This window comes from Eubalaena glacialis, chromosome 19 (genome assembly GCF_028564815.1).
Source record: "Eubalaena glacialis isolate mEubGla1 chromosome 19, mEubGla1.1.hap2.+ XY, whole genome shotgun sequence".
In the NCBI taxonomy this organism is placed as follows: Eukaryota; Metazoa; Chordata; class Mammalia; order Artiodactyla; family Balaenidae; genus Eubalaena; species Eubalaena glacialis.
In genome coordinates this window covers 14,751,779-14,778,761 of record NC_083734.1, presented here as the reverse complement: position 1 = coordinate 14,778,761, position 26,983 = coordinate 14,751,779, and the positions used below count along the sequence as shown (strand labels likewise).

The window sequence follows — 26,983 nt, the reverse complement described above, 5'->3', positions numbered from 1 at the left end:
TGATCATTAGTACTGTTGCTCCTGGAATGTTAGGAAGCCCTAGGGTGTTTGTCAAGTCCGCTGAATTTTTCAAATTAAAAAAAATCAGTTCCAATGACAGGTACTTACTGGCTTCGAGGACATTTACTGTGTCCAGGCACTGGAGTGGGCACAGAGAAGGGAGAGGGTATTTTCACATAAACTGACCTTTTGAGAGTTAGGATAACCCTGGAAAGTCAGAGAAGACGGTGCTGACCCTGGGACAGGTGAGGCTGCCGAGGGGCTGAATGTCCACACTGGGCTGGTGGGGGGAATCTGTGCTAACTTGGCTTCCTGTGGACCCTGGATTGGCCTTCTCTAGTCTCCCCAAGCCCTCCCCACTCCCCACCCTGTTCTCTTTGGCCCAGCAGCTTGAATTTGTTGTCTGGCCGACTGTCTGCATCCAGCCCCGCCCCTCTGGTTCTGCGCTGGGGCCCCTCCTGCCCCCCCAGGTCCTGGCCCCACCCCCACGGAGGCCCCTCCCCCTCCTTATGCCCTCCCCCTCCACCAGCTCCATCAGAGCCCAAATGCTCATATCTCCTTCAGCCTAAACAAACATTTATTGAGCACCTACAGTGTGCCAAGCACCAGTGCAGGTTCCAGAGTGACCTCAGGATCAGGCCAAGCCTCGGCCCCTCCTGAAGCACCTGTTCTAAGGGTGGTGAAACTGACAGTAGATGCACTCAGACCAATATCGAAAGTTCACCCATCTACACGGCCTCTCACTTGCCTTGCGTTCCCAAGCTTCAGGCAACGCCGTGTGCTGGCCCTCCCTCGTCTCTGTCCCCTGCCTTCCTCCCAAGCTCTGGACCTGGGTGTCACCTGCGGCGGGACAGCTCTTCCAAGGAGTCCACTCGCACTGCAAGTATCCATGTGTCCAAAGCCGAATATTTTGCCGGCCGCTCGTCCCCACTCTGTTAACATGACCACCGTCCATCCTGTTGGCCAGCTGGCAGCCTCTAGAATGAACCAGAGTCCTTCCTTTTCCTCACCTTCCGTACCCAGCTAGGATTGGAATTCCATAGGCATCTGGGAATGTTCTGGAAAAAGAGCCTCTGCTGAGAATACAGAGGACAAATTGACCAGGAGTGACTGAATCTGTATTTTCAGCAAAGGTGATTTTTCTGAAACTCAGATCTGATTGTGCCCCTCCCCTCCTTAAAAACCACCATCGGCCCCCAGGTGTCTGCAGAATCCCAACCCCACAGCCCATGATGCTTGTCAGTCAGCCCCTCCCTTCCTTCCTAGCCAACTACATGCCAGACGCCTGCTAAACTTGGGGATTTAAACAAGAACAACAATGTCCTTTTTCTAGAGGGGGCAAAGTCACGGGATAGACAATTTCAATATGATGCAATTAACACTCCTCTAGAGATGTTGACCCATATTGGGAGCACACAGGAGGGAGTAACTAGGGCTTCCCCTGGGGGGAAATCAAGGAAGGAGTCACAGAGGAGGAGACATTTGAGTTGTTCCTGAAGGATGCGTAGGAGTTCGCTAGTCATGAGGCAAAGCCTGGGTGAACGCATAGAGGCGGGGGAGTACCTAGAGTGTTGGGAACAGGCAGTGAGGCGTTTGGGGCTGGCATGGTGGGCTTGGTGAGGCTGGAGAGTTAGGCAGGGGCCGAGGAGGAAGGCTCTCACATATGTGTGCATCCGTCGTCTTGTTTCTATGCCCTCAGCCTGTGAGCCTCGCTGTGTTCTCCACCTAGTCCAGGGCCTGGTAGCAGCAGGGCCTTAAGAAGTGTTTGCTGAATGCTCTTGACGTCATTGGCCCAACCTGCAGCTAAAGTTGCTCCCCCACCGAATTCTAGGGGGAGGGATGGTGAAGGTCCACCGGAGACCCCCACCTGGCCTTCCCATGGAGATTTCAAGCGTTCCAAAAGCAGGGCTGTGACTTCAGTATCTTTGGGGGTCCGTCCCACAGGCTGGTCGCACACCCTAGAGCCATAGGATTTCGGAGCTAGGATCTGCTCGGCACACCTGGCCAGAGGCTCCTTGCCTGGCCCTCCCTCCAAGTTATGGCTTTGGGGCAGCCCCAGAGGAGCCAGGCTCACTTGTAGCCTTAGCTGGGAGGCTGCTGGTAGGGGCAGGGTGTTTTTAGGATGCTGGTTGTGAGGACAGAAAACCAAAATGATCCAGCCTCTTCTTTGGCTGTGCTCTTGTAACAGAGCCTGGGCCAGGTGGCTACCAGGTGGCAGGCACGCCTCTGGGTGAGAGATTATCTGTGGGAGGCCCCAGCCCAATGCTTCAGGAAAACAGAGGTTGGTTATGCAACCATGGCCTGGCTGGGGGAGGCTGGAGCTGGCTGTGTCTGGGGCCTTTAATTCCCTGAGTTCATGGTCCCGGGATGGCCAGTGTCTGTCTCGGCCATGTGTCTTCAGACCACCACTGTCCACTGGAGAACCCCATCTGCTTCCTCTCTCTCAGGACATCCGTTTCCTGGCCCCATCGGCATCCTTCTCAACTAGGGTGGGGGTCATAGCGGGCCTGGGTGAGAGGCAAGATGGGGAGTGGGACCTCAGTCCGGCCCTCCACTTACTCTCCTTGGGTGGCCCCAGACAAGTTACCTGGGCTGTCTGCCCCAGTGCCGTCATCTGAGTGACTAATCTGTGTGAAGCACTCCTGCCGTGCCCAGCAACACAGTATGTGTTATATAAGCTCTTGCTTTTTATGATTATGAACCTGGGTCCCCATCCTGGCTCTGCCACCTCCTGGTGACATGAACTTAGCCAAGCCACCCAAGATCTCTGAGGATGAGGATGCCTTCCTCATCCAAGGCATTCGGATCATAAAAACTCCCTCACAGGGCTGTTGTGAACATAAACGAGATTAAATGTGATAACGTGTGTTGAGCACTGAGCTGGGTGCCAGGCATGGAATAAGTGCTCAGTAAACGGTGACTATTATCATTATTATGAGTTGTAACTCTAAGTAACCACCTGGCAGGGAGCAAGAGGATGTGAGCCCGCTTCCTCCACCACCTGGGCCCTCCTCTGCCCTGACTCCCTCCCGGCCAGAGTGGGGTGGGAGAGCTGCAGGCCGCCGTGTGACGTGGTGGTCCCGGGAGACCGCTGGGCCAGAGATTTGGATGGAGCCACGTGGACCCGCGGCTGAGAGGCCAGAGGACTTGATGAGCTCAACCATGGCCCAAGCCCCGTCAGTTCCAGGAGCGAGGGGTTTCGCTCGCTGGAAGGGTTGGAAGTAGCTAGTGAGGGTTCCAGGAGTCGTCCCCGAAGGACTGGCGGGACCCAGCCGGGGAGGAGCCGGCCATGGTCAGAGCTTCAGGAAAGCTCAGCGCGGGTCAGGGAGCCCTCGCGTGCGCTGGACTCCATCTACCCCAGAGTCTTCCCCCTCGGCAGGTTGGCCCAGGGACGGGGAGCCCTAGGGTGCACTCCAGGCCTGGGAGACTTTAGGAGGGTTGCTCCCGAGAACCCCTTATAGAACCATTCACTGATTACTTTTTTTTTTGTAATTGAAGTATAGTTTATTTACAGTGTTTCAGGTGTACAGCAAAGTGATTCAGCTATATATATATAGATATATTCTTTTTCGGATTCTTTTCCATTTAGGTTATTACATGACATCGAATATAGTTCCCTGTGCTATACAGTAGGTCCTTGGTTTTTTTTTTTAATTTTAATTTTATTTTAGAGTATAGTTGATTTACAATGTTGTGTTAATTTCAGGTGTACAACAAAGTGATTCAGTTATATATACACATATTATATATTCATATAACATATATAGATACATTCCTTTTCAGATTCTTTTCCGTTATAGGTTATTACAAGATATTAAGTAGAGTTCTCTGTGCTATACAGTAGGTCCTTGTTGTTTATCTGTTTTATACATAGTAGTGTATGTCTGTTAATCTCAAACTCCTAATTTATCCCTTCCCACCCCCTTCCCCTTCCGTAACCATAAGTTTGCTTTCTATGTGTGACGCCCATTGATTTCTACCCTCATTCACCCCTGGGGAGAGTGAGTGCCATCGCCTGTCCCCACACAAGGCCCCGTGAGACCCACGGTCCCCTTAGAGGTTGAGAGGGAGAAGTGTGGAGTTCCCACCTGTCCTTCTTCCCCATTGGGACTTCAGAGCAGTTTCGTTTAGCCTTTCAAACCCTAGACTCCCTTTAGATAAATGTAGAAACCTTCCACCTTTTTTAATGCTATTTGAAATTTCAAAATAATATTTTATGTTTGAAAAAGGTGAGCATACTGTTGAGTGTGCTTTTCCCGCTACAAGTGTCCTGTCCTCGGCCCTGGAGGGTCTGGCACGCCCTCAGAGGGGCACACCCCAGCCTCGGGGGTCGACGTTGGCCCTGGAGGGTCTGGCACGCCCTCAGAGGGGCACACCCCAGCCTCGGGGGTCGACGTTGGCCCTCGCCTGAGACGCACCGGCTCCCCGGCCATCCCCTCAGCCCTCATCCCTTCCATGATTTGTGCATAATTCCCTTCCACCCAGTGCTTCTGCCTTGTCGCGCTTCAGTCTCACCAGGAGTCAGTGCTCCGTCTACGCAACCCAGTGTTTGCATGTCTCTTCCCCCCAAGGGGCTGAGTACCCACCGTGCCCCGCACAGCCGCCTGCTGAAGGAATGAATGAATTCCTCGAGACCCAGGGCCGTGTCTCATGTGGTCCCCCTTTTGATCGTACATTATTAGATTTGCTGGTCTTTAAAACCTCCCTCTCAGCTTCAGACTGAATAACCCGTCTCCGCTCCTCAGCCCAAACTCTCATCTGCAGCCGTGGTGCATCCACTGGCCCTCCTGTCACCCACCCTGCATGCCCCCAGGGCCCATCGAGACAGCTCAAATCTTTGCTTCCCACGTTTGCCTGGGAAAGAGGCAAAAACCGAGCATGGAGTCTCTGTTTTGAGAGGTGATGCTGAGGATAAGCAGGACCAGGAAGATTTAACAAGGGCAGGTGGGGGTGGGGAGCCAGCGGTCCCCCCGCCTCCCGGCAGCCTGGCAGCCTCTTCCTGCCCGAGGTACCCCAGGTCCCATCAGACACGCAGTGGGGCACGAGCACAGAGATGATCCAAAGCCACCTGCTAGGCATGCCTTTTTAATATGCGCTTATGAATGTTCATCTCGAACTCCTTCCATTGCCTTTTTAACCCTCCTCTCTGCTCAGGATGCAGAGCTGACGGTAGCGAGTGGCAGGAGATGGAAGGCTGTGCTTTGGAGGCTAGTCCTGAAATCTGCAGTGCCGCCTTTCAGCTGGGAGAGGTGGCTGGGGGCTGCCCAGGGCTGGGGTCTGCAGGTGGTCCCCATGCAGCATCAGCGGCTCATCTGGTGGGGAGCTGGGGAGAGCTCACTCAAAGAAGGCGGGGCAGTCTTCCAGAGACCGAGGTGAAGAGTGGCCCTGCGTGGGTTAGTACACCTGCCACCCACAGCCGGGACACAGGAAGGCTGGCGTTTCCCTGGCATGGCACCAGTGTTGGAAGCACAGAGAGACTTGTCTTCCTTCTGAAATTCTTCTCCGGTCGCCTCCTGGCTTCTGTCTCAGGCCAAGCAGCAGGTGGCTGGCATTCTTAAGGCTGTGCGTCTTTGGGTGACTCAGTATTTGCAGTGGTCAGGGCTCAGGTCAGCATGCCCTCAGCCCTGCTGGCCCCCAGACTGTGTCCTAATGAACAGAGGAGGGCCCTGGCTGTGCCCTGTCCCACTTGAGGCTTGACCGAGTCTGGTGTTCTGCAGGAGGGACCGGGGCCTAGGGAGCCAGCCCTGCCTTCACTTGAGCCGCCAGTGGAGAAGGAAGGCTTGGATGAGTCTCTTGTCTGAGCAGAAACCTGGAGCTCAAAGAGCAAAAGGTTCACATCCCAGCTCCTCGTGGTCAGGTTACTTAGCCTCAAGCCTCAGATCCTGAGTTGATAAAATAGGGACCGTAATACCCACTTCTTAGTGTGGTTATGAAAATTAAGTGAGATTCTACATAAAGCACCTACCTTGATGCCTGGTGTAGCACCAGGGCTCGAGAAAGTATATAAATATTTATAATATGTACATCAATATCTAAAGTATATAAATATTTTTAATATGTACATCAATATCTAACGTACTGAAAGTCATTTGGCAGCAGAACCTGGGTTCCAGATACTGAGTCTGTCTATAGCAAGGAGGCCGTGTCTAGCCCCTGCACTCCTGGCCCTCCAGGGCTGGTGATGCACCTCCAAGCCTGGCTGATGTCTTGGGGTTGAACAGGACTGATCCTGTGATCAGAGGGGTCAGTGACCCGTGGATACCACCTGCGGAGGTGGAGGGGGGTGGAGGCAAGTCTGACTATCTACATTTGAGCCACACTCAACCAACAGGTCCAGTCTCCCTCCGGTTTGTGCCTATGCCTTCAGCTTCTTTAATCCATCCTGACCCACAAAAATCCAGATAGGGTCAAAAAATGAAGTCGGGGCAAGTGATTTCCCAAAACATTTAGCATAGCCTTCCTTTAAATAGGAATTCTGCTTACCCATTTAAAATAGATTTCGACTTAGCACAATTCAATTTATGTTTTGGCTGGTCTCCTTCCAGATATTTTTCTGTGCATATATCTACTTCTAAATAGATATAGGCACATATACATATTTATATGGTAGAGAATCACACTAGGCTTACTGTTTATAACATGCTTTTTTAACTTAATTTATTGTGAACATTGCTCCATGTCAGTAAATACACAGTTCCGTCGTGATTGTTTTCATTCTTTCTGTTTACGTCGTCATTTTTATTGCCGAGTACCTTTCTCCAAAACATAATCGGATTTTTTTTCTTGCTGAAGATTCGAGTTCTAGCATGGGGAACACACTGGCTGGCGTGAAATGCACACTCGTGGGCAGATTTCTTCACGTTGTTCGTGCCTGTGCTGTGATTGTCTGGACACAGCCATTTCTTTACCCTGCTTTTCTGGGGTGAGGGTCGGGGGCGACCACTCCATGAGCATCATTGCTGCCTGGTTCCTAAGGAGAGACCGTTCTCACTGACAAACTTCAGTCGGTGAAACTTGAAACTCTTGGGCAAGTCCTTTTCCAGTTTCGGTCTTGAAGCTCTTGGGCAAGTCCTTTTCCAGATGAGTTTTGCTCGTTCATCAAGTCCTCCGCTCGATGGAACCCTCGTTGAGGACAAAGGGCCGTGCCTTGTTCATCTTCATCATTCCTAGAACAGCACCTTCCATCCAGTATTGAGTAAACGTTTGTTGAATTGAAGCACCAAATATTTTCAAATTAACCATCGCCATTATTCATTTCTGCAGCACAGCGTACATTTTTCTGGCCTCCTTGTATGGAACATTTAAGCACAATTTCGTCTTTCTTTGGTGGGCTGAGTGTCGGGAACACCGCTTTCTGTGTGATGGATGACGCAGTGAAGCCTTCAGGGCCTGTCACAGAGGGCGTGGCTGATTCCCGGGTACTAAGTGCTCTGGAGGGGTGCGAGCAGTTTCGTTCCCACCCCCGCGTGGGCACTGCACCTGCTCCCTTCTACTCGGCGGCAGCTTGGGGACTCCGCCATGGAGCGTGAGGGCTCTGCGTGGAATGAGTCAGGGGCTCACGGTGAGGATGGGAAGGCCGGCCTGGGAGTAAGGTGCCCGAGCTCTGTGGTCTCCCAGACCTTGTCGTGCCTCTGACTCTGACCTACAGTGTGGGAAGGTGAAGGTGATGATGTTGGATGGAGAGGCGGGGTTCCAGGGAGTCTTGGGGTGACCGAAGTGGCCTAGGGTATGAGGATGCTAGGAGGGCTCCCCACAGAACTTGGAAAGAGTCTGAACACACAGGCAGCCTGCAGGATGCCCCCCTGGGGAGGCAGGCAGGAGTGGTCACGTGGAGGGCGGGGCACACATCTCTGCCCCCACCCTTAGCAAAGGACCCTCAGTGTCATTTCCTCTGTGGCCAGCCCAGCCTGGATTCATGCCCCGCCCACTGAGAGTGAGGCCCACTGGGCAGCAGTCCCACCACCCCTGACACCCCACCCCAGAGGAGGCTCTTCCTTGTCTGATCTCCCGTCGCCTGACCAATCAGCATCACTCAGTGCGGACGGGGCACCCCCTGCCCCCTGCTGCCCAGTGAGTGTTTCCTGTTTCTGTGCGTCTCTTCCCCCCAGCAGGTTGGCACATTCCAGGAGGGGCCACATCTTGCCTTCTCAGGTGTAATGTTAAAAGTAGCTCTCATTTGTTCATTCGTTTATTCCACAAAAATTCATCATGCCAGATACCAGAAACAGGAAGGTGAACAGAAACAGACGCGGCCTCTGCCCTCTGGTTGTTGACAGCCTAGTAGGGGAAGTGACCGTAGTTACACAGCCACACAAATGAGGGTAAGTCTCAGTGGAGGAGAAGAGGCAAGAGCCTGTTAGGGAAGCTCCAACCGGGTAAGAAGGCAGGGAAGGCTTCCTTGAAGAAGCGGTGCTTTTGCTTTTGCTGAGGTCTGAAGGATGCATAGGGTAATAAGGAGAGCGTGTGATCAAGTACATCCCAGACAGAGAGAGCAGCACATGCCAAGGTCCAGTGGCAGGAAGAGCAGATTGAGGACCAGGGACTGAAGTCAGGCCAACACGGCTGGGGCTTGAGATGGAGAACGAGGCAGTAGAGTAGGGGAGAGGGGTGCAAGCTGAGGTCACAAGGAGGTAGGTCTACCCTGAGCAGGCATCATGCATCATGTGGAAGGGTGTGGTCTTCATCCAGAGGGCAACAGGAAGTCTCTGGAGGCTCTTAAGCTGGCAAGGACGGTAGACAGGACGTGATTAGATTTGCATCTTGAAAAGATCACGCTGGCTTCCATGCTGGGAACCAACTGGAGGCTGGCCAAAGTGGGGTGGGGCCATGGTGCAGGCCCCGGAGATGGCAGTATGGATAGGGAGGGTCTTGGAGGAGAGTGGACAGTTCTAGTGAGATTTAGAGTTCTTGGAGATGGATTATTTGGATGGGCAGGAGGGAGAGTGAGGACCAAGGATGATTCTGGGTTTTTGGCTTATATGACTGATGGGTGTGGCATCCTTCACTGAGACAGCTGCGCAGGACTGTGGTTGCTGCCTGCCCCTTACCGTGTACTGTGCTGAGCACTTTCGTCAGTCATCTCCCTTGACCCTCCTAACTGTGACATGAGCCTGCCTGTTACCACCGTTTTCAGACAAGAAAATGAAGCTCAGAGAAGGTTAGTAACAAGTCCAAGGTTGCATCTAAATGGCAGACTCTGCGCTCCCCTGCCCCAAAGCCTGTGTCCCGTGGGCTACACCCTGAGCCACCCCCTTTCCCCGTGCATGTTCTGGGATGGGATGTACATTTGCAGAAGGAATGCATGGAGCGTCTGAGTCAGGCCCAGAAGCTAGACTTGGTTTGTTTAACGCTCAGACACAGTTTGAGGCTGCAGGAAGCATGAGAGAGCCAAGCCCGGGAAGCCAGCGCTCACTCACCCGGGGCAATTCCGCTCAATGGAAACCCACTTGGCAGGGAAGCTGGTGGCCACCCCCAGGCCCGGCTGTCCTTGACACGACTGTGCAGTGTTCCCTTTGCACTGAGTTGATGTTGTGGCCGGCTCACACTCTCACTGGCTTTTTAAAATACCACCTGCTTAATTTTCTTTATTGGAACCTGGAACAAAGACCAAGCCCATAAGGGGAAAAGGCTCGTTATTCTCTTCTTGGTCGAGATTTAATAGAACAGCAATTATGTATTATTTGAACTGGGGCATGTTATCTTTTTGCTGGCCTGGATTCCCCAGCTGGAGACGCTGGAGCTTGTAAAGACGGACCAAGAGATGGCCGGGACTGACCGGGGGTTCCACTAGTGATGGCTGGTAGCCTGAAAATAGGGCTGCCCGTGGGCCAGGGAGGGTATGCCCTGTCATGTCACCCCCAACTCCCTCCAGAACCCCACAGGACAAGGGGAGGAGAGAACATTTGGGACATGCCATCCATCCCTCCCCCACCAGGACTGGGAGCTGACCCAACAGCCTTTGACCCTGCCTCTGGAAGGCGACTGGTCCACACAGCTCCTGCCCCCAGGTCAGGTGGTTCCGTGTGCTGTGTTCTCTGGGTAGAAGACAGGACACAGCTTTCAAGCACTCTCTCCTAGCTTCTTTCCCTGCCGCCCAACAGCATAGATGATCAGTCAATCAATCAGATGCTATTTATCGAGGGCACGTGCACACCCATCCTTCAAACCCTGCTTAAATGTCACTCCTTCAAGGCAGCCAGACATGCCCTTTTGGCCTGGCAGGCAGGCCGACCTGGGACTGAGCGTTGGGTGCCTCACCGGGCCCCACCCTCCCAACACAGGGCTGTGCTCCACGTGGGTGCTCAGCTCTCCTAAGGTCCAGAAGAGGGGAGCTTCCCAAATCCTGATTGTCGCTACCTAACTGTGGGACTGCGGGCAGTCTTCAACATCTCTGAGCCTCATTTTCTTCACCCGTATGATGGACATCATGACACCCACCTCCTTCACACTCTGTTGCTGGGGTGGCAGGGCCTGTTGCTCCGTAATGGGAGGAACTGGTCCTCTCTCCCAATTCCCGGCAGCATCGTCTGATTCAGCAGCCTTGGGAGGGGGTTAGGGCACACTGCGCGCTTGGAGGACAAGCTGTCGTCGAACCCTACAAGCATGCAGAAAACACAAGAGGAAAATCTCACCTCTCTGAGATGGCTCCACTAATTTTCCCATGTGTACCATCTATACGGGATCATGGGAATGAGCAGGAAAAACAGCCAACTGGCTTCAGCGCCTCCTTCCTCTCTTTACCCCAGGGAGGAGGGGCCCGTGTGCGTTTCTTGAGGCCCATCTTATGGACTTATGGGGGCCCCTGTCCTAGAGGTAGATGGGTTGGGGTGAGCATTGGAAGGGGTAGCAAGAGGCAGCTCTAGTGGGGAAGGGAGAGTCTCCAGACTGGTGGCTTGGGGCTCCAGGGGGACAGGCTGCTGGCCCCCAGAGAGGCGGCACCCCAGCCTGGCACAGAAGTGGCCAGGCCCCTTCCCCGTCCGAGGGACCGTGGGAGCTCAGAGGGAGAGCAGCACAGCAGTGAGAGGTCCGGCAGCACCCAGGGGACCCTTCCCAGACGTACTGCGCCACCAAAGACCCCAAGCCTGGGACCTTCGCGAGCGCCTGGCCCAGAGAGACTGGGATGGACTTTCCTGCCAACCCAGAGGGACAGGAGCTTGGAGCAGATTACAGTTTATTTGGAGAAAGAAAAGAAAAGTGACATTTCTTGTACCTGCGGGTCTGATGGAAGCAAATGCACACCCCCCACGAATGTGTCATAGCTTCCCTTCTGCCACGAGCTGGTTCCTCACCTCCCGTGGTTCCACTGCCCAGTCAGGCGGTGACAGCACGCTCTGAAAAGCCAAGTTGGTGACATTTCCCTCTCCGTGGAGAGGTGTGCTCCTTGCTCAGTTGGCAGCCTGCAGAAAAGGCCAAGCCGCAGATGTAGCCTTCCCTCGACAGGAGAGAGAAGGAGAGAGCCCCAAGCCCCGCAGGGACCGGGCGGCTTCCACGCAGCGGCAGAAAGATGGATTGATTAGCTGGTGTGACTGTTCTCTGAGGAGGACACGCTGTCCCTGAATCAGACTCTGCCTGGGTTAGCCCAGAAGAGGCCTCAGCCCCACCAAGTGCCCCTCTGCCTCCTGGTGCTTTTCATCTGGCTTTTTCCCGCCAGGGCTTGTGGCTGTGCATCTCGGGGAAGCAAAATATGTACCGAGAAGTTATGATCTTCAGCAACTCTGTAGAAGGAGAAACGCTGCAGAGACTAGGTTTTGGCTGCTTACGTGTCCGGGGGCAATTATACAGCAGCTCCAGAGGCAGACCTGAGTCTGTTACTTACTTGCTGCGTGAACTTGAGCAATTCTCAAACTACTGCCTGTAAAATGGGCCTAATTCTTATATAATAGGGGTCCTGGGATCGTTAAATGAAGGGCCTTGGCATGAAGGAAGTGCCCAAGCGGTCACTGGTAATACTCACCATATCATTGTCTTACCTTGTCAGGCACACAAGTGAGTTTTTTGCATGGTTATATACAAATGTCTGTTTTCTTTGCTCCATGTTCTTTTTTTTTCTTTCTTTTAATTAATTAATTTATTTGTTCCTGGTCTTCCCCTTCCTTTCACTATTTCATGCTCTTTTTTTTTTTTTTTTTTAATGTTTTCTTTGTTGAATAACATCATTTCCTGCCCACATTTCCAGGGACCGACACAGTCTGCTGTGTTAAGGCCGTATCATATTCAGTTGTGTTTGCCTGGATCGGCCTCTGGTATTGGGCGTTTGGGTTGTTTCCAGTTCCTTGCTATTGAAAATGATGCAGCTGTGACTCTCAGCAAGCTTATTTTTTTTGACGTGATCCCAACAGGATGTACTTGTGAGGGTGAATTTCTAACACGGAGATCCTTGGATGGGCACACCTATTATGCCCCAAAGCCAGCTACGGGTTTTAGATGATCTGTATCCTTTGGGTTATCTCCCCTTGGGGCCTGAAGCAAAACCATCCCCTCAGAAGGTGCCAAAGGGCTCCTTGGCTATAGTTTTCCCAGCCCCTCAGCTGAGGAGGAAGGGGCTGAGTGTTTACGTTCCCGTGTCCTCTCTCTTGTAGAAAGTCTGCACCAAATGCGGGATCGAGGCCTCCCCCGGCCAGAAGCGGCCCCTGTGGCTGTGTAAGATCTGCAGTGAGCAGAGAGAGGTAGGGTACCCGGGGCAGCGGGGTCTGGGGGGGGCCTGGGCGGGGCCGGGGCGTGCATGAATTCGGGGAAGTTCATGGTTGGTCACGGAGAGGGGCTTCTCAGAAGGCCAAGGAGGGCCTACCAGGGGCAGCCCGGGACGAGAGTGGGGAGGACAGCCGGCTGGCTTGCCCGTTCCCCAGTGCAGAGGGGGCAATGGGCCCTGGTTCTGCTCTGCCTGGGGTCCGTGGTTTCAGTGGGGAGCCCCTTGCACTGAGTGTAGGTCGCAGGTGGCATTTCATGGGCGTCTGTTATTATTATCATAACAGAAATGGCTGCCCCGGGTTGAAGGTTTACTCTGCGCCTGGCACCGTGCTTAAGTTCTTTACACGAATGAATTCGTTTCATCCTTATGCAACCCCACAGGCCGGTGCTGTTATTATCCCCTTTTAATGATGGGGAAATGGAGACGCAGGAGGTTAAGTATCTTGTGGGCACCGAGCTAGTTAGTGGGTCTGACAGCCGTGGTCTGCTGCGATGACGCCGCCCCCGAAGTCCCTTCTTGTTCTAAGTTTCTATCATTCTACTTCTGATCCCATTTGAAGGGAAGAAATCAAGGCTCAGCAAGGACTCTGAGGCAGTAACAGATGGGGGGCTCGAACCTACATCTCCCAGCCCCAAACCCAGGGCTTTCCTCACTGTACCAGGATCAGGAGTGGGGCTAAAACAGTGGAGGACATTGTCAGGCAGCTCCTGGGGGAGGTCATGGGCCAGGGATCTCAGGAATAGAAGGAGTCGGGTAGAGGGCAGATGCCCCAGGTTTTCTAGATGTGGATTTATTTTTTTTACTTATCTGCTTGGTGATTAATATGCGCCTTTCATCTGAGGATCCATAAAATGTCTTTAGTTAGGGAAAATCCTCAGCCATGATATCCTTGAATATTGCTGCCCTGCCATTCCAAGTCTCCCCTCCTGGAAACCCTGTGGGATACAGTTCCAAGCCTCTCCATCCATTCTCCATAGCTCCCAACTCTGCTTTCTCGTTTTTTTCTTTACCTGTCTGAGACACTTTCTGGGTAAATTCTTCAGTACTGCTTTCCAGCTCGCTAAATCTTAGAGGCTCTTTGTTGGTTGTCTCTCTCAGCGACAGCTTTCCTCGGGTGTTTTGGAATTGGGGTTTGTCTGCTCATCTTGAGTGGGAGTCCGTCTCTCTCTCTTCCTCTCCTTGCTCATCACCTCCACCCAGCTCTCCTTGCCGAGTGATTTCAAGTTGCCTCCACCCAGGTCCTGGGTCCCCCGGCGCAGGGCCAGCTGTCTTGGGTTAGTAATGAGCTGCGTGTTCACAGCGATAATGGGATTATTCCTGGAGCCAATCGTCAAAGCCATAGGCAGTCTGGCCAGGCCCTGGCTACGTGTGTGCTTCTTCCAGCTTCTATCACTATTCACATTCACAGATAAGCTTTAGTCTTAGGACGGTGGTGAGGTGGTATCTCTGCTTTTTTCAGCTTCCTCTCTCAGATGGAAAATGCTTTCACCAGCCCCCGTTTCAGGGACTGGTCCCCCACCTCCCATGGGAGACTTTTAGTCCCTGTACCATTGGAAAACCAATCTCCCAGCTCCCTCCACCTGCTTCTGGGTTCTGAGTCAGCAGGCTGTGCCTTCAGCCCCTCAAAATAGTAAATATTTGGAGCTTCTGATCCATCGAGATATATATCTTACTTCTGAGCACAGTTGAGCTTCCTTGTTGGAATCTTTTCATGTATCACTGCCGTGTCTTTGGAACAGGGAAGATAATAGGCAGGGCCTCCAAGCGTGAACTAACATTCTAGTCTGTCTTGCCCAGAGGTCCCTGATTTCTCATGCTGAAATGGAGACGATAATACCTATTTCATGGAGATACTGTGAAAATTCAGCAACATCATTACAGTAGATAAAGTGTACAGAATGTCCAGCCTAGAATAGGCACTCCATCAATATTAGAAGCCTGCCTCTCTTACCCAGCTGGAAATTCGCCCTCTGAACTTGAGGTCCTTCTGGGCTTCAAGGGGTCCCTTTTAAGATGCAGGCATCCACGAGAGAGGAAAATTCCCTAAAATACTATCTTGCAGGAGATTCCTGAGCAGGATGACAAGACGCGGCTGAGCTGTGGGGAGGACAGAGATGAAGGAATTGTCCAGGAAAAGGAGGGGGATGAGAGGAAAGACAAATTTAGCAAATGTAATAATTTAGTGGAGGGCTTGGGTGGGGGTCAGCTGCCCCCGTCCTGCCCCACCATGAGTTACCCTCACGTTCATTAACAGTCCTGAGCTACCGCAGGCAGCGTCTACCACCAGCCCGTCCTAATCTCCGAGCGCTCCGATGCCCAGAAAAGTCTGAAATAGCTTAGGATGAATTTTCTTATCTTTCCTAAAGTAAAGAATATGAGGCTGTGCACTATGCTATCCGTTTGTCCTTGAATTTCTAGAGGCTGATAAAACTGAGCAAGATCAAGGATGCTGTATTCCCTCTCTGCAGGACCAGGCAGACTGTGGACGTTTAGCAGGCGTGGACGGGCCCTGAAAGTATGTGTGTCTGTCTGGGTGCCTGTGGATACCATACCCAAGCGCTGCATTTTCCTGCCTGCTTTTGGGGTGGGAGAGTGCCAGGGCAATTGGTTTCCTAATGCCTTTTTTTTTTCCGTAGAAAAAATATCTAATCGCAACAAAGAGATAGCTAAATAGAAAGAGCATTTGAAATGTCATTTTAAGTGCCACATAGAGCTGGTTCTGAGTCTGTGATAAAAATGTGGAGTTCTGTCGTGCAGCAAAAACCATGTCCTGATGGAAGATCTTGCCTTTTCTGATGGAAACTCTCATATTACTGTGCCCAAACAGTCTTATCTTCTTTTTCCATTTGACTCTTCTCTGCTGTCATCTTTGGCTGTAATTATAAGTATTTTTTTCTGGAGTGAGTCGAATGTTGGTTACACGTCCCTGGGACCCTCAGGTTGGCATTGCTGCCTGTTTTGTGCACTTCGGTGATGCAGTGGTGTCAGCTTCAGCCCCTCTGCTCTTGAGGAGCTTACAGTCTCACGCATTTATTTGTTCGGGCATTCAATGCTTATTTATTGGGCATCTTCTATGCACCAGGCAAAAGAACTCTTCTCATGGGAGATGGAGACCACATACGCAATAAAGTAAGTTCTGCCATGTCACAGATGGTGAAAAAGTACTTGGTAAAGGGGACGGGGTGATGGGAACATAGGGGTAGCTGCTATTTTATACAGGGGTCAGGAAAGGACTCACTGATAAAATGTCATTTGAGCTGAGGTGTGGAACACACTATGTGGCTGTGTGGACAGAAAGCATTCCAAGTAAAGGGCACTGCAAGTGCAAAGGCCCTGAGGCAGGTGTGTCCTTAGTAGGTTTGAGGAACAGCAAGGAGAACAGTGTGACTGGAGCAAAGTCAGGTTCAGGAGAGGAGGTCAGAGACGTGGCAGGGGGTCAGATCATGTTGGTCCTTGTAGATCCTTGGAAGGACTTTGGCTTTTACTCTGAGTGAAATGGGGAGCCCTCGAAGGTCTGAAGTAGAGGAGAGGCGTGACCTGAATCCTCCCCCAATTTTTAAAGGATACTCTGGCTACTGTGTTGAGTATAAATTATAGACTATAATGTCAGAGTTAGTACCATGATATTTCATCTTTCTTATTTAATATTACCCCAGATATTTAAGTTCTTGACTGTTGTTACCCTTAGAAGTTTTCATTTTTTTAAAATATTTTATACATTTTACTCTTTTCTGATTATAAAATTAATATGGATCATTGACATTCACAATGTATAGAAAGCATAAAGAAATATACACCCTCCCAAAATCCATGATCTTACCATCCAGAGACAATCACTGTTAACATTTTGGCATAATTACTTTCTATCTTTTTTCTGTGTCTTTTTTCTTTATATTGTTGAACCTCTGTTTTAAAATTAACATTTTATCGTAAGCGGTTCTCAGTGTAATCAATAACTCTTTGTAAACATTCTGTCCTATGGATATTCTGCTAATTTAAGACATCTGAGTTATTTCCTTTTTTCCTTCTCATTGCTAATTACTTTATATATCTGTGTACATAACTCTTTGCCTACATTTGAGATTATGTCCTCAGAATGGATACTTAGAAGGGAAAAATAAACATCAGTGTTTATAGTCCCTCTTTTCCTATAGACCCTTGAGTTATTGCTTTTGACTTATAATTAGTTGGCTATGTGATCTTAAATAATGACATGTGGACAGTGTATTTTCTGAGTCTTTTGCTATCTGGTAATAGCTGTTGCCTTTATACAAAAAAGACAGTGACTTGACTGATAATGCAATGATCATAATCTTTCCCACTCAAAATTCTGTGAGTTTGGCTTCTGTTGTCTAACCGACCACATGTGAAAAGAACCACCATGAGGGACAGTAGGCAAATGTAACGACTAGGAGAATCAGTGCCCAGAGAACTAGAGATAATAGTGAAACTGTGAAAGAAATATAAATAAGGGTTTTTTTTTGGCCTCACTGCACGGCATGTGGGATCTTAGCTCCCCGACCAGGGATCGAGCCCGTGCCCCCTGCAGTGGAAGCACAGAGTCCTAACCACTGGACTGCCAGGAAAGTCCAAATAAGTTTTTAAATTAAGTAAAAGAGATAAGAGAAGCAATAGAAGCCAAACTGAACAAATAGGACATTTGAAAAAAGAATGAGCAAATTTGAAAAAGAACCAAATGAACCATTTTCATTTCTAAAAATGAAAAATGTTATTAAGGAATTCACAAACTCAATCAAATGATACTTCAGTAATTTTTTAGAGCAGTAAACCTTGTCATTAACAGACACAGATGTTTCCTTATCATTTGCTTCTTATTCACTGTTTTTTATTTTTGATCCCTGGTTGGCACTCCCAACAGCTTGGAGTCCCTGGCCCCTGATATCTACTGTACTGACTGCCATGAATATGATGTTTTTGTGACCACACGAAACTACAGTCTTTACCTAATTAAACCAGCTGCTTATATAAGTGTTCGGCCTCCCAGCTCCCTGTCCCACCTCATTTCTATTCCCTCTGTGGATGGGCACGTTCTTTGGTCACTTTCCTGGTTTCCTTGTCAGCAAATTAATAAACTCTGATATAAGTTCAAGATTTAAAGACACAGAAAAGGGAATAAGGGACTTCCCTGGCAGTCCAGTGGTTAAGACTTCGCCTTCCAATGCAGGGGGTGCAGGTTCAATCCCACATGCCTCATGGCCAAAAAACCAAAACATAAAACAGAAGCAATATTGTAACAAATTCAATAAAAGACTTTAAAAATGATCCACATCAAAAAAAAATATAAAAAAAAAAGAAAGAAAGAAAGAGAAGGGAATGAGACATCCCTCAGTGGACTGGTTAAATAGCACATCAGGCACACCTGCAGAACCCCAGGGAAGGACCTTGTGAACCAGAAGACAGTTTCCAGGATGTGGTGTAGGCAACAAGCAGATGTAGCCCGTGAAGTCAAAACTGAGAACAGGAGAAGGCAGCCTGACAAGATCTGATGCTCCGCATAAAGTAGTTTTGAAGGCAAGAACGGAGATGTGGGGGAGAAGTCTGAAGCCAGGCATATGCTTTTATTCCCTTTTAAATAACCTGGTAGTATTATTTATGCCTGTATTTGGAAGTTAATAATTTTATCTGGATATGCCTAGGTCATTTTCACTGATTTTTGTCTAGGACAAACATATTTGGATCTTCCATTCAGAAAAGCTTTTCAATTATGTTTTTGCTTATTGCTTTGTTCCTGAACTAGTCTGGTCTCGGGAGCACTTGTAATTTGAAGAGTGCATTTCCATTCTCTGCCTTGTGTGTTTATCATCTTCTACCAAGTCATTTTCAAGTTCTTTTCATTTTTCCCTCCATTCTGAAAAATCTTAAAACTTTTCTTCCATGTCACTGATTCCTTTTTTTTTTTTTGGTCTGACTTTGGTGGTTTCCTGTGTTTGGTCTTGGTGGTTCCACATGTGCCTTTATCCCCCTCCTGATGCTGTGAGAGCTGCAGGCCCAGGGTTTACCAGAAGCAGCTCAAGCACTGCTCACAGCCCCTTTCCTTTGTCTGGGATTCTGCTCCACGGAGGAGGTACCTTGATTCTCCTGGGACCCGGCCCTCTGGCCATCAGAACTAGGGAGGACTTGGAAATCTGTAGCCCCTAGTTTGGCTCTCCCCCCTCTCCCCACTCTCCCACAATTGAGCTTTACTTAAGAAAACACACCTTCCCAGATGCAGTTCACTGTTGCCAGCTCCTTCCCACTCCTGCCGGTTGTTTGCTGGGAGTCTGTCTCCCATCCATAAAGACGGAATTAGAGGAGGGAAGACAGCCCCTGAGCAGCACCAGAAACCCGTAGTCATGCCACGCCAGGAAGGCTGCCCAGGGGCAGCCCCGATCCTGCACCCTGATCCCTGCTAGGCAGGCAAGGGTGGGTGGGCCAGTGACACCCGTTTCATCCATCCCACTCGCCTGTCTTCAGAGGGGAGACTGACTGTAGGTGAAATGTCAGATCACTCCTGTGCTGGTGTTTGCGTGCCCTTTATTCACGAGCTTTCTTGGGTGTGTTAGTGCGAGCTTGGGAAGGACCTCATCAGGGACTTCTAAACACATGATGTTGCAAGCCAGAAATTCACGTCATTGATTGTTTAGCCTTTAATCCGATTCATTTTAAAAAAAAGAGTGACTCACTCAAAGTTATACTGTAATCAGGGGGAAAGTTAATTGGAATCCAGATTCCCCAGGATTCTAGAAACCATTCCTGCAGCCTCTAAAATGTACCTTTGGAGTAGGAAGGCTTCTTTGAGGATGCAGGCATTCTCTGAGGGGGATGAGCTAGAAAGGGGAGAAGGCCAATTTGTAAGTAATTGGAAGCTGATTAATACAATTAGAGCATTCTTCTCCGCTCAGCGTCCGCTGTGCCTTCCCTGTTTCACTCCGCATCCTGATTATAACTCAGTAGAGACTGGGCTGCACCAACACTTACTGTGTTTCCTGCAGTGCTTTTCATATAAAAGGTGTTCGGGAAAGGTTTGCTGATTGAAAGAGACATTTGCGAAAGAGGAAAGCGGGTTCCTTGTTTAGATCACTTTAGAACCTTTTCCCAGCAGGGGGCTTTTGATTTCCCTGTAGTCTTATCACAGATGGCCCTGGCTGGGGTCCCGCAGTGCCCATTGATGCTAGGTCTGTATTCCTGCTTCCGGCCCCTCTCTCCTTGTTGCTTGTTGATTGACTGAAAGGGGAATTTGTGGAGTAGGAAAGTGGCTTCACATGGCGGTTTTTAAATCATCTCAAGCACCCCCCCAGGCTGGAGGGTAACCAGTAGCCCAGTTAGGGCCCCTGGGGAGGGTCCACCTTGGCACAAGCCTGCAGGAGGCTGGGAGAAGCAGGGGCTCCCTCGCTCCCAGCTGGAGCCCGTGGGAAGCAGCCATGCCAGCCGAGCCCAGCATCCTCGTGGCACTTGGCTCCCAGGAGGGCAGCCCGTGCTCACCGCAAGCTGCCATCTGCTTCCCCACTCTGGTTCTCTTCTGGCCCTGCTGTTACTTGCAGTTTGGATTTTTGCTGCAAACAGCTTTGCCAGAGGGTCGCCTCCGGAGGCCCGGGAGTGCGCTCAGGAGTGGGTGGCTGGCACGCGGGCGGCTGCCTGAGCACCCTGCCATCTGTGTCTGGCTCGCTCTGGGCTGCTGCCACTGTGGCCCCAGGGGACCCGGATGGTCACACTTCCTCAGTGTGTTGGCCACCGCCCACGTGCCCTGCTTTGCCAAGTGGAGCGGCTATCAACGCAGGCTCCTGGCCTCCCACACAGGCGGAAGCAACAGGAGGAGGAGGGTCCTGGGGCCCAGCAGCCCCCCTTCCTCCTGTGGGGAGGCAGAGTGGTCTCCCACCCCTCCCTGCCCCTTATTTGGGGTGCCTACCTGAGCCTGTGTCCATGCGCTGGAGAAAGAACTTTCCTCTCTGAGGTGCTGCCTGATCCAGGGGGAACGGACTTTCTCGCCGCTGCACTACAGTCCGCTGAGCCTGGTGTCCTAGCTGGGGAGTCCAGTCTGCCTCTGAGTAGCAGGCATTAACTCAGCACCCACTGTGGGCCAGTCAGTATCTCGCTTCATCCTCACTGGAGCCCAGTGAGGTATTCACTCTTGTCCTCGTGTCACTTGCCCAAAGACACCAGGTAGTAATTGATGGAGCAGGGGTTGAAGCCAGGTGTGTCTGCCTCCAGAACTCCTTCTGACAACTCTACTGTCTATTCATGCATTCATTCATTTATTCATTCATTCCTATAATAGTCATTGAGTATTTACTATGTGCTGGGCACTGTCTTAGGCCCTTGGAAAATAGTGATGAACAAATCAGCCACATATCTCTGCCTTGAGTTTACATTTTAGCAGGGACCAGGGGAGGAGAGAAGGAACAGACAATAAACATAACTGTTGCAGGAAGGGGGACCCCTTCCAGGGCCCAAGAGTGGGCTCTTGTCTAACACTTGGAAATGAATTGTCCGAGGAGACACACGTGCTGACAAAGCAAGAGACTTAATTGGGAAGGGGCCCCCCGGGCAGAGAGCAGGAGGGTAAGGGAACCCAGGAGAACTGCTCTGCCATGTGGCTCGCAGACTCGGGTTTTATGGTGATGGGGTTAGTTTCCGGGGTGTCTCTGGCCACTCATTCTGACTCAGGGTCTTTCCTGGTGGCGCTCACATCACTCAGCCAAGGTGGATTCCAGCGAGAAGGATTCTGGGAGGTTGGTAGGACATATGGGCTGGCGTCTCCTCTCTCCTTTTGACCTTTCCTGAATTCTTCCGGTTGGTGGTAGCTTGTTAATTCCCCGTTCCTTACCAGGACCTCCTGTTGTTAAGATAACTCATGCAAATGGCTACTATCTTGCCTGGCCAGGGTGGGCAGTTTCAGTCAGTGGTTCCCCTAACATAACCAAACTTAATAAATGAGCAAATTATACAGTATATTAGATGTTGCACGGGAAGAAGAGAGTAGAACAGAGCAAAGAGATCAGGAGTGTGGGGTGCAGGGTGGGGAGGGAGGTAGCCGTGTTGAAAGTAGACCAGCCACCATGTCACACCCATTAGGATGGCTAATATTTAAAAAGCAGAAAATAGCAAGTGTTGGTGAGGATGTGGAGAAATTTGAACTCTTGTGCGTTGATGGTGGGAAAGTACAATAGCGCAGCCTATGGAACACAGTATGACAGCTCCTCAAAAAATTAATGATCTAGCAGTTCTACTTCTGGGTATATACAGTGTTCCTTACAGCATTGTTCACGACAGCCTAAAGGCGGAAGCAACCCAAGCATCTACCATTGGATGAATGGGTAAACAAAATGTGGTCTATGCCTGTTATTATTCATATTATTCAGCCTTAAAAAGGAATGGAATTCTGACACATGCTACAACATGGAAGAACCTTGAGGATATTATGCTAAGTGAAATAAGCTAGACACAAAAGGACACATATTGTAGGATTTCCTTTTTTTTTTTTTTTGTAATATTTATTTATTTGTTTTGGCTGCACCAGGTCTTAGTTGCGGCACGTGTGATCTTCATTGCGGCGTGTTTTAGTTGCAGCATGCGGGATCTAGTTCCTGACCAGGGATCGAACCCGGGCCCCCTGCATTGGGAGTGCAGAGTCTTACCCACTGGGCCACCAGGGAAGTCCCCAGGATTTCCCTTTATTTGAGGTCCATAGAATAGTCAGATTCATAGAGACAGAAAGTAGAAAGGTGGTTGCCAGGGGCTGGGGGTGGGAGAATGAGAAATTATTGTTTAATGGGCACAGAGTTTCAGTATGGGAAGATGAAAAAGGTCTGGAGACGGATGGTGGGGACAGTAGCACAGCAGTGTGGATGCATTTGATGCCCCTGGACTGTACACCTAAAAATGGTTAGAAAGGTAAATTTTATGTTATGTATATTTTACCACAGTTAAAGCAAAGGGTGTGGGTGGAGACTGGCCAGGGTAGGCCTCTTGGAGGAGGTGAGATGTGAGCAAAGACTTGAAGGAGGTGTAGCGGGGAGGCCAGTGGCTGTCTGGGGAAGGAGCAGCCCAGGATGGGGCCACACCCAGTGCCCTATGTTCACAGAACAGAACAGCACGGAACCAGTGAGGCTCCCCTCCTTCCACGTGAGGGGGTCCTGGGTTCCCCTGAGGCAGGTGGGGGAGGGGTTGGTCCCTGGAGACTCTTTGGCCACGGGGAATAGGGAGGGGAGTCGATGTGCTCCAGTAGTAAGCCCTTGGCCCACCAGGAACAGGGCCCACAGGTCCTAGCATTTGGCTGTTGCACCACCGGCTGCCCCTCCGCCACTTACTCAGCCACCCAGGTGTGCTCAGCGGTCCACGGGGTTGGGAACCCTGTGGTCCCCATGACCAGGCTTGAGAATAACAAGGTGTGGACCAGCTTCACTGACCCTGTGATCAGTTGGTGTGACGCCATCCTGACACCACAGCCCACTTACCCCCCCCCCACTGTTGGGCCTGCACAACCTGGCTTTCCCTGCTATGATACCCTCTTCTACATGACCCTGGGGAGGCAGGTGAAAAGCTAGGGAGAAAGCATCTGAATGTGGTCCTTTTCTTGCATTAATTGGAATAAAAATTTGGATAATCAGCTTTTCCTGCACATTTTCCAGATGCCAAATGACATTGGCTGGCACGATTGTTCCCCTTCCACTAGCCAGCTGTCTGGCAGATGGGGACTAGGGAGTAGAGTGAGACTCCATCCTTTAGGAGCTATTTATTAAGCTCCTAGGTGGTGCCCAGCCCTGGAAATACACAACCATCCCCTCTCCTAAGGAAATAACTCAAGACACGTGTCCTCCTGCTATGCCAGAAAATCCTTCTGTGAAAAAAGAAAGAAGAAGAGAACCAGCCTTTGTTGGGGTCCTTGTCTGGGCCAGATGTGGGGCCCTGTGTCCCCACTCCTCCCACCAAACGGAAGCTCTGGGACCTTAAGTGACAGGTCCAAGGTGACACAGCAGGACGTGCAGAACCTGGGCTGTCTAAAAGGCTACTGCCACTAGACCAGCTTCCTCCTGATTTCTACCAAGCTGGTGACCACTGCCTTCAAGAATCAGCCTTCCTATTCCAGGATGGCCCACAGGCTGGAGGAACACGGGAGGTTTCACCCTCAGTGGCCAACGTAGTGATCCCCGACTGTCTGGGGGACCCCTGGGTCCCTGCCCCGCTTCTCCTTGCCCTGATTTTGTAAGTTATTACATCCCAACCCAGGCTAACGCACCCACAGCTGAAGCCCAGCCTGGCCCTGAGTGTTATCTAACTACTTACATCCCTGAACCTGGTTTTGGGTCCCAGCACCTGACTGTCCTCTTGACCCTTGAACTTTGCCTTCTGCTCCCCGCCCTGCGTCAACCCAAGGGTCATTGTCGCAGGCCTGCTCCTGATGCTCCCTGTTTGCAAACTAAATGAGAGGGCCATTCGGTAGGCATCCCGGCTGCTTCGTCTCCACGTTGCACTTGGCACCTCCTGAGTGTCGTCTGTGTATGACGTTCAGCCTCACACGCTACTCCTAGCTGTACAGCCTGGAGAAACTCTCACACGTGCTTCCCGGGAAACATGACCGAGAATGCACGTAGCAGCATTTGTTGTAATAGCAAAAAACTGGGAACCACCCAAATGACCTTTCATGGTGGAATAGACAGATAAATTTCAACGGATGAATTAAAAACCCAATGAGCAAAAGGGCAAAAAAGCAAGTCACTAAAGAATACACAGTGATTCAAAAATGCGATGTTCAAAAACAGGTAATAGTAAATGTTTTACTTAGAAATATACATAGAAGCAGTTTTTAAAAATAGAAAGAAAAGCAAAGGATTGCTTCACACAAGATTCCAGATGGTGGTTACTTTTGGAAGGAAGACAGGGAGGGCCAACGGGGCCTTCTCAGATCTGGTCATATTTAATTTCTTTTTTTTTTTTTAATTTATTTATTTTTATTTTTTTGGCTGTGTTGGGTCTTCGTTGCTGCGTGCGGGCTTTCTCTAGTTGCGGTGAGCAGGGGCTACTCTTTGTTGCGATGCAGTGGCTTCTCATTGTGGTGGCTTCTCTTGTTGCAGAACACGGGCTCTAGGTGCATGGGCTTCAGTAGTTTTGGCGTGTGGGCTCAGTAGTTGTGGCTCGTGGGCCCTAGAGCACAGGTTCAGTAGTTGTGGCACATGGGCTTAGTTGCTCTGTGGCATGTGGGATCTTCCCGGACCAGGGCTCGAACCCATGTCCCCTTCATTGGCAGGCAGATTCTTAACCACTGTGCCGCCAGGGAAGCCCTTAATTTCTTAAAGAGTTCACAGGTGTTTACTTCAGTGTGGTTCTTTGAAACACACTGTGTTTTCATATGGTTTTGTGTGTACGCTAAATTTCACAGGCACACACCCAAAAGGTAACAGGAAATCACCAAAAATCAGACCCAAAAAAGCTTGAATCAGTGATATGGAGAAAAACCTTTAAAATCTCCCAGAATGCAGGGGGGGAAAAAACCCCAAAGAGCTAAAAACAATAACGGAGACAATGATGAATCTGGAAGACAGAGAAGGCAATGGAACCTCAGAATTATAGGTTTTCCCCAAGAAGGAACAAGACCAATAAGAAATGAAGCAATAATCAAATCCATAACCGAAGAAGGCGTCCGTGATTCAAGACCACACACTGGAACACCGGAAGACCCACGAGCTCTGCCAAGTAGGGGTCAGCCCAGAAACCATTTCATGTTGGCTTTGGAATATGTTTCTGAGACTGTGTTTGCACAGAGGCATGTTTGTTGTTCTGGGAATTGAATCAAAATCACGAAGCTCCTCTGAAAAGACCTGGCTGGGTATAGTCGGCCTGGCCAGTTTTCTGATTCCAGCCCTATTTATTCATCTGCCGTGTGTGGCCCACTCCATCTGGGAACAGAGGCTGGCTTCGCAGCCAAACACCACCGCAGCACGCTCGCCTTCTCTCAGGTCTGTGCTGGAACAGGGAAGATAGTTAAATATTCGGGATTCAAAGGGATTTCATGCTGCATGCAAATAAAGACTAAGAGGAGGTGGGCGTACAGTGTTGATGAAGCAAGTAATTAAGAACAGTAGTGGGGCTTCCCTGGTGGCGCAGTGGTTGAGAATCTGCCTGCCAATGCAGGGGATACGGGTTCGAGCCCTGGTCTGGGAAGATCCCACATGCCGCGGAGCAACTAGGCCCGTGAGCCACAATTACTGAGCCTGCGCTTCTGGAGCCTGTGCTCCGCAACAAGAGAGGCCGCGATAGTGAGAGGCCCGCGCAGCGCGATGAAGAGTGGCCCCCACTTGCCGCAACTAGAGGAAGCCCTCACACAGAAACGAAGACCCAACACAGCCATGAATAAATAAATAAATAAATAAAATCTTTTAAAAAAAGAAATAGTTACTTAAAAAAAAAAAAAGTTAAGAACAGTAGTGAAAGCATCATTCTCCTCCGTGGATTTGTTAAACTTTCAAGACCATTCTAGACAAAGGAGAAGACAGTCTCTCTGGGACCAGAGAGAGAAGGAAGATAGGGGGTCTCTGTTCTCAGTGACTTGTAGGGACCTTTCCATGTTACAGATAATCTGGGAGGTGCAAGGGCTAGCGGGGCACCCGTGGAGGCCATGGCAGAGGGTGAAGCCAGAGCTGGAAGTTGGCCCGCCCACCCCAGAAATCCTCTGTGACCCCGGGGCACATGGCCCTGCAGCCATCACGAGCCCTTATTGGATGCCACCTCCCTCTGAAGCTGGCAAACGCTCCTCACCAGTAATTGTGCAGAAACCTCGCCAGAGCAAACCCCTCACCAGGGGTTAATGGAAGCCAAAGCATTTCCTCCGGTTCTGAAATAATCTAACCAAGGGGTTTTAATTATCTGTCCAGAAAACAGATAGCACCCTCAGAATATTTCTTCTCACTGCATTTTTTCGTTTCCGCTCTGTTAGCAATTGCCTGCCGCCCAGGCTGCCCTGGTTGAAATAGAGACACAGATGTAGAGAACAAACATATGGACACCAAGGGGGGGGAAAGTGTCTGTGTGTGTGTGCGGGGGGGATGAATTGGGAGACCGGGATTGACATATATACACTAATATGTATAAAATAGATAACTAATAAGAACCTCCTGTATAAAAAATAAATAAATAAAGGTAAAAAAAGAAAAAAAACACTTGAAATGAAGGGGAAATTCGCTCAGGCCCTGGGGAGGGCTCTGGCTCCTGGCGGGGGCGGGCAGGGGCGGGCATTGGAAGAAGGGGCAGGTGCTTGCCCTCTTGTCTTTGCTGGGACTTAATTTCTAGCCCGTCTCCTGG

At 50.4% G+C, this 26,983-nt stretch overlaps 1 protein-coding gene across 7 annotated transcripts in view; it reads left to right on the top strand.

Moving 5' to 3' along the window:
• The window catches only part of RPH3AL (rabphilin 3A like (without C2 domains)), a 145,086-nt gene that overhangs the window by 79,709 nt on the left and 38,394 nt on the right, over positions 1-26,983 (top strand). For 6 of the 7 annotated variants that reach the window (XM_061176825.1, XM_061176824.1, XM_061176826.1 and 3 more), the window contains one exon: positions 12,579-12,665. The exons of the other annotated variant lie outside the window; for it this stretch is intronic. In XM_061176825.1, the coding sequence (XP_061032808.1) occupies positions 12,579-12,665 (87 nt within the window). The remainder of the gene's footprint in view (positions 1-12,578; positions 12,666-26,983) is intronic. 7 annotated transcript variants of the gene reach the window in all.